Below are 7627 nucleotides of genomic sequence, written 5' to 3' on the forward strand. Positions count from 1 at the left end.
TTTTTTTTTTTTTTTTCTGTAATTTTTTTTTTTTGTAATTTTTTGTAACTCCTTCCTTTAGGCTTTCCTATAACTACTATCATCGTCATGTTTGTGACCTACTGCCTGATTCAAGTGATCAAGGAGCGTGAGAGGAGACAGGCCCTCATTGATGACCCTGATCCACTTCCTCCTGCCCCGCCTCCTAATGCCACCACAGCCCCCAGTCCTCCCACTCCTGCTCCACAGCCAGTGGCCGATCCCAGCAAGGAGAAAGCAGAGTAATAAAATTCTCCATTCAGAGATGAACAAACCATCTATATAAGAGTATTGGAAGCTTCATTATGTCCCACTTAGCTTTTACAGCAGAACAATTTTGAATGAACCCAGAGTGGTTGTAAATACAAATGATTGTATTTACAGATGGTAAAATTTAGATGTCATGATAGATGTAACAGATGCTTCAAAGTTAATAAAAGCATTTACTCAATGTAACATGATGTATAGTCTTGGATTTATAAAGATGTTTTGTTTAAAAAAAGCACTGACTTTCTGATGCTCATCATTACAATATAAGAAAAGCAATGTATGGCTGTAAGTTTACATGAAGAGGTTTTATTTGTTCTTGTAAAAAGTACAACTAAATTAAACCCTATTAACCTTACAAGTGTTTTGCCGGGGACAAATGCAATGTGTGGACTAAACTAACAATGCACCACACCCACACCGGAGCATAGTGGTGGCAGAATCATGCTGTTGGGAACCTTTTCTTCAGAATAGATGGAATGATGTATCTCAGTACTGCTTGGGGATTAACCTGTGGAGGACTTGACAAAGAGGCAGGGGTTAATTTTCCAGATGAACAATTAATTTGAACCTTTTGAGGAAGATTTAAAGACTGTTAAGCACTACAGTTTGTGAACATGGTAAACACACAGAGGTCATCTTTAGAGAGCAAGAAAAATCCTAATGAGCTGCCAGTTGGAAAAAAAGCATTTGTCATTAAAAGGGTTTTGACAATGAAAAAGGTCAGATCAATATTTGTGTCCGGTGATAACTAGCACCAAGACCAGCTGCTTAAAACCACAAAGACACTTCCTGTGGGAGCAAAAACATAGAAGATCCAAATGTTTGGTCTTCATATGAAAAAAACACTAAAGGGTTTACTGAAACAGATCAATTTGGGTTAAAAATTGGCTATTACACTAATAAAATTTAAAATAAAAACCTAAAATAATAATAGAGGTAACTAGTTTTAGAGGGAGATGGGGTTTGATTCAGTTGTTTAGTTCAGGTTTCAGCATCATTAAAAATGAACTGAGCTTAACAAACTTTTGAAATTAACAACTTTCCATCCATCCAATTTAGCTTAGTCCTTGTCAGGGTTGCGACCTATCTCCGGCAGTGTACAGGTGAGAGGTCGGATACACCCTGGACAGGTCAGCAGTTTGTTATAGCTAGGAAACAGTCATGTTTTTGGACTGTGGGAGGAAGCTGGAGTACCCATAGAGAACCCACGCATGCTCAGGGAGAACATGCAAACTCCATGCAGAAAGACCCCAGGCAAGGAATCGAATATTCTACAGGCCCAGAGATCTTCAGTAGACTGACTCAGACTCAGGAGTTCTGTAACAGCTTTAGAAATGACCTCACAAACATAGAGGTGGGACAGTCGGGACAGGCTCAAGCCTCCTGACCTCATGGTTTGGTTGAATTGGTCACAGAGGCCTCATGAACCCTCACAACTCACTGTGACTCATATCGGAAATGTTTCTAATGAGATATGCCTCAGCTGTTGGAGAGGGGGTGGATTATCCAGGGGAGCGGCATGTGGGAGGTAGGAAAACCGGACAGAGATGGGGATATTGCCTTTCCAGCAATGTTCCAGAATAAAGCCCCCATAGCTCTAAAGCGAGCAGCCAGTCTATAAATAACCCTCCAGTTGGAGCTCAGATGAAGGGTCAGGACAGCTGAGTAAGAAGTGAACAGGCTCTCAGGGCATTCTACACCCACTGTCAGGACTGGAAAGCCAAATACTCTGCAACAAAGAGGATACGGTTTTATTCGATCTGCAACATCTTAAAGACCCCTCAGATGGCTCTGCCTATAAACCCGATGGATGAGCCCAGGCTGTACCAGCAGACTCTGCTCCAGGACGGCCTGTATGACTTGCTGGAGAATGACAAGTTGGTGGACTGTGTCCTAAAGATCAAAGACAAGGAGTTTCCCTGCCACCGCCTGGTGCTGTGTGCCTGCAGCTCCTACTTCCGCTCCATCTTTTTGTCCGACCTGGATGAGAGCAAAAAGAGAGAAATTGTACTTGAGGACGTTGAACCTGGTGTCATCGGTCTGATTCTGAAGTACCTGTACACCTCGAAGATCAATGTCACAGAGCAGAACGTTCAGGACATCTTTGCCGTTGCTAACTTGTACCAGATTCCTTCAATTTTCACTGTTTGCGTGTCTTTTTTACAAAAGCGCCTCAGCCTCAGCAACTGCCTGGCCATCTTCAGGCTCGGTTTGATGCTGGACTGCCCCAGATTGGCCGTCTCTGCCCGGAACTACGCCTGTGAGCGTTTTCAGCTGATCTCCAAAGACGAAGACTTCCTCCAGCTCAATGCAACTGAACTGGCTGCCATTCTGACAAATGACAATTTGAATGTGGAGACAGAGGAGGCTGTGTTCGAGGCTCTCATGCGGTGGGTGTCCCGGGACACGGAGGGCAGAGAAAAAGAACTCCCGGATTTGCTGGATTGTGTTCGTTTGCGTCTAGTAACAGATGATTACCTGAAAGATAAAGTGGAGAAAAACAAACTGATCTCTGCTCATCCAGAGCTTCAGCAGAAGCTAAAAATGGTCAGAGATGCTCGCAGTGGGAAACTGCCAGAGATTAAAAAGGCAAAGAAGGATGAAGGTGGAGCAGAGAAAGACGGACAAAGTGAAGACAAGGAGGATGAAGAAGATCTTCTACCGGCTATCCTGAACGATAACCTGCGATTTGGAATGTTTGTCAGGGACTTGATACTGATGGTGAACGAAAGCGGTGCTGTGGCGTACGACCCATCAGGCAACGACTGCTTCATGGCGTCAGTCTCCACGCAGGTTCCTAAGAACCACGTCAGCCTGGTGACCAAGGAGAACCAGATCTTTGTGATCGGAGGACTATTTGTTGATGAAATGAACAAGGAGGACCCTCTGTGCTCCTATTTCCTGCAGGTATGAAAGATATTCTACAAATATAGAAGAAATTAGATAAACCTTTTAGACCTGGCATTTCATAATAAAATTGCAGAGAAAAACTATTGTAGAATTACACATAAAACACTTAATATATTACAATCAAATAAATTTTTATAAAGGAGGTTTAGTATACAGAATTTTAGCATAAGGCTGAAACCAGATATTTACAATCACTCTATAAAAAAATAACATGCATAATACATGCAATTTTACTTTATGCCAGAACAATTAAGTTTTTTTTGTTCGTAATTTTAAATTTATATGTTTTAAATTTGAGATTACTATTCCTTTAAACCATTGGGAAAAGACCTGATTCTAAAATGATGCTATCATAAGTGAATTCATGTCATAGCAATCAACTGAAGGCACACCTATGGATGTGTTAAGGCAGCACCTTAGACACCTTGCTTCGTCGTGTGACACTGAATAAAAATCTAAAGAAATAAGCCAAGATATCAGATAGAGGAATGTGGACCTCCACAAGTCTGTTTTATACTTTTCTTCATTTAACATTTCACATTTAAATCATGAAAAAAAATGTCATTGTCCAGCGATCACACTGTTTAAGAAAAAGATAAGTTCTTTCCAATATTGGTCTGTATAAGACTTTGTGTGTCCTCTGGCTTTAGCTGGTAGGATCCTCATTATCCTCAGTGGAATGAGCTCTGAATTGACATGAAATGACAGAGCTCTAGAGGGAGAGGCCTTTACCCAAAAAGCAACATAAAACTCTGAGGTCGTGACCATCTCTAGCAGTCACTGGTCCAGCGGTGGAGCAGGCCCTAAACAGGTTCCCAGGGTAACAGAGAAACAGACGACCATGCCTGCTCACACCCATCCATAAGGCCAACATCGAGTATACAATTGACTCACCAGTCAGTTTTCTTCCAACTGTAGGAGAAAGCCAGAGAACCTGGAGAGAACTTACTTTTTCCTAAAGAACCCAGGCTGGGATTTAAACCCAGGACTTATTGCTGCAGACAACATCGCTATCAGCTGTGTTCCATAACGCCCGATGATTTTCACGATTAACGAACGTGTCATAAAAAGCTAAAATTTTATTTTACAATTTATCTTGACTACTTGTTATTGTTGGAAAACCTTGTATAAAATCCTGTTATCTTGATATCTGTATGAGGCATGGGACCAATAAAAATATGATTCATGCCTCCAGGTAACACAAAAAATTATTCTGACGGACGAGTTGGTACAAAATTATTAAAACCATATAGGTATAAAATAGAGAAGGAGCAAAAGAGCCAGCCTTTACCTTTAACTAAGGCACACTTCCATAGTAAATAATAATAATAATAATCTGTAAATACTTCTGCCACCTCAGTATGACCCGGTTAGTACAGACTGGCTTGGCATGCCACCCCTCCCGACTCCCCGCTTCCTGTTTGGGATGGCTGAAGGCGAGAACTCCATCTTCGTCCTGGGAGGGAAGGAGCTGAAAGACAAGGAGGGCACTCTGGATACGGTTTTGGTCTACGACAGACAGTAAGTTAAAATGATTTCTCATTCAGATGTTCTTAAAACAACCGTCTCAAAATTTGTTCCCCTTTTTGCTCATTCATAGATCTTTTAAATGGGGTGAGTCTGAGTCAATTCCTTACCCAGTTTATGGACATTCAACTGTATCACACAATGATGTTGTGTATGTGATTGGTGGAAAAGGAGACAACAAGTGAGTATCTGTTGCAAAAACATCTTATGATCACAACAGTCATAAAGAGACTAGGAAAACCTAGAAGTTACTGTGTTGTTATATTTTTAAAAAAGGAGCTGTCTGAAGAGGATGTGTGCATATGATCTCAAGAGATTTGAATGGAAAGAGCTCGCTCCCATGAAGACGGCTCGCTCTTTATTTGGAGCAACTCTTCACCAAGACAAAATATATGTAGCAGGAGGAGTGACTGACGACGGACTCACGGATACAGTGGAGGTGTACGACATCACTACCAACATGTGAGCTCTGAACTGAGAGATACTGACGTGAACTAATATGTTGAATCAGGTTTTGTCTTCAATGCAGCATAAAAAAAAAATCTAATTCTATATTTGTGTATGAAGCATAGAGAAAGAACTTAAAATACCTAAGAGCAGGCCTGTCATAGTAATTATCATTAAATGGATAAACAGAAACCAGAAGGATGACATGAAACTAGTGAAACTAATAGTCTAAAACTATTTTTTATTTTAATGCCGCAGGTGGTCAGATTTTGAGCCATTTCCTCAGGAGCGGAGCTCTCTGAATCTAGTATCTCTTGCTGGTTTCCTTTACGCTGTGGGAGGTTTTGCTATGATGCCTTTGGAAGACAGCGATGAAATCCTTCCCAAAGAGATGAACGACGTTTGGAGGTACCCCTTTCCTACATACTTTTTTTTTTTTTTTTAAGAATAACTGACTTAAAAGAAAAAAAAATAAGTCTGTGCATTGAAATGTTAACGACTCCACCCAGTTTAACTTTACTCTTCATTAAACCTTCACAGGTATAATGAGACTGAGAAGAAGTGGAACGGGATCCTCAGAGAGATTCAGTACGCCTCTGGGGCCACAATATTGGGGGTCCGCTTGAACACCCTGCGTCTCACCAAGATGTGAAGCCCCCCAAAGTCGCTGTATCTCAATGTAAAGTTACTTGGAAATAATTGCAACTATTTCTACATTTTTTAGGGGGAACATTCATAGTTAGAAACTTTAGAAATTAATTAAAAGATTGTTATAAAGGTTTGATTTTTACTTACTGTTATGAATTTTATAATTAGCATTATAGTGTATGAATGTTTTTTTTATGAGTTTCTGCAAGCAATGGACTAAGATGGTGACATTTAAAAAGCAGGAATTACAGTGTTTTACTGAACAGAATAAAGGAATATGAAACCAAACTCAGGCTTACCTTGGCTTCTATGAAAACCTACTTAGTGTCCAAGAGGGGGCAGCAAAGTCAAAACCCCAACATTCAACCAGCAATAACCTACTCAAATGACAAAAAGTGTGCATAAAGACAACAAAACAAAACCCACACATGTTCAATTGTATCCATATCATTTATTATTGTTATGATTTCATAATGTGGCACTGTGTTACAGACAGTTAACACTCGTCAATATTACAATAAATGACAAAAAGAATACAGCCTATTGTCTTTATCCCCTCTATACTCTAATATCACTGTTTTAATGTTATTATATCTGAATGGGACAAATACTGCCTACACATGGGATTTAAATATCAGAACCATCCAGGATATAGTGTTAAAGCTATAGAGCAGAGAATCAGCGAATAACAATTAAGTTAAACATTTCTCAGTGCTGATGTAGCAGTCAGAGATGGAAGTTCATTTCAAGGTATATAGACTGTAATATGGTGGTATTAGATGTGGAGACAGAGGGAGATGGGTTACATGAGATAATCATAAAGCAGCTAATCAAAAGTAAAAAATAAAATGAATTTTTTTTTTTTATTTTAGCAATCTAAGGAACTTTAAAGCTAACACAAAAATGAATTTCTGGAAATGGTCCCTAGAATCACACAATACAATTTTCTGGGTGTTTAGGCCTAGTAAAAGTAAACAGTATATAGCTTGTCCAGGCTAGTAACTGCACTTAAAAACAAAAAAAACCCCCCCAAAAAAAACAAACAAACAAAAAAACAAGCAAAATAAAACTATATCAATCTATTAAAATGTTTGGATTTATGTTAGGATGCACCATATTCTAGTGTTAACAATAGCACTGCAAGCAGAGTTTAAGCTGACAGATATCATTAACACTGCTAGAGGTTTAGTTAACATAAAACATTACCATTTCTAGCAGAGTTTCAGCTAACAGATAACCATAGACAATATGTACCTAGATGCCTCATTGGCTGTTGGCAGCAAGGCCGACGTGCCTAGGGGGCGGCCATCTTGGGTCCGACCCCAATTCAGACAGCTGCTGTCAGAAAGAATAGGAGGCGCCTTAGATCTCATTTTAATCACATAAAAGATGAGTCAGAGATTATATTACGATACTTTCGTACATGTCTAAACCAATTAAAAGACCAAAACAAATTCTAAAATTACCTTTTTGTTAGATAACACATATTTATTCAAATTAAAAAACAATTTAAACTGAACTCAAACTGGATGAGATATGTGTAGTTATATATTTTTCAATTAAATATTAATATGAGAAATACAAAGTTTTATATTAATATATCATAAGTTTGTTTCACAATTATTATATATTTATATACTATATTATTATTTAGTATTTTAAAGGATTGCTCTTTGATATTGAGTATTATAATCTATAGATGAAAATATGTTGTAATGTGATTTAAAAAAAAAAAGAGTAAAATTATTTTTTCTTTTTTTTTGAATAATTTCATGTTGATTTTTATTTATTTTTTGTCATCAGCTGT

The 7627-nt window shown here is 38.7% G+C and overlaps 2 protein-coding genes across 2 annotated transcripts in view; both read left to right on the top strand.

The window, feature by feature from the left end:
* hhatl (hedgehog acyltransferase-like) overlaps positions 1-643 on the top strand; it is a 13013-nt gene extending 12370 nt beyond the window's left edge. Inside the window, exon 12 of the mRNA XM_015394171.1 lies at positions 62-643. Coding sequence (XP_015249657.1) covers positions 62-264 — 203 coding nt within the window. The 3' untranslated portion in view covers positions 265-643. The remainder of the gene's footprint in view (positions 1-61) is intronic.
* A 1290-nt stretch (positions 644-1933) lies between these two features.
* Positions 1934-6266, top strand: klhl40 (kelch like family member 40). The gene is made up of 6 exons (XM_015394169.1): positions 1934-3195; positions 4559-4719; positions 4799-4906; positions 5002-5187; positions 5431-5580; positions 5713-6266. Exons 1-6 carry the CDS (start codon positions 2074-2076, stop codon positions 5822-5824), a joined length of 1839 nt encoding a protein of 612 aa, XP_015249655.1. The 5' UTR covers positions 1934-2073; the 3' UTR covers positions 5825-6266.
* Positions 6267-7627: the final 1361 nt, after the last annotated feature.

The sequence above is a fragment of the Cyprinodon variegatus genome, unplaced genomic scaffold, assembly GCF_000732505.1.
Source record: "Cyprinodon variegatus isolate N-32 unplaced genomic scaffold, C_variegatus-1.0 Scaffold676, whole genome shotgun sequence".
Lineage (NCBI taxonomy): Eukaryota > Metazoa > Chordata > Actinopteri > Cyprinodontiformes > Cyprinodontidae > Cyprinodon > Cyprinodon variegatus.

What these genes read in the sequence shown, in the direction of transcription:
- klhl40 (XM_015394169.1), top strand. Translation starts at nt 2,074, where the DNA reads ATGGCTCTGCCTATAAACCCGATGGATGAGCCCAGGCTGTACCAGCAG. An exon ending in GTTTTGGTCTACGACAGACA is followed by an intron (nt 4,720 to 4,798) that starts GTAAGTTAAAAT and finishes GCTCATTCATAG; the next exon opens with ATCTTTTAAATGGGGTGAGT. An exon ending in GAGATGAACGACGTTTGGAG is followed by an intron (nt 5,581 to 5,712) that starts GTACCCCTTTCC and finishes AAACCTTCACAG; the next exon opens with GTATAATGAGACTGAGAAGA.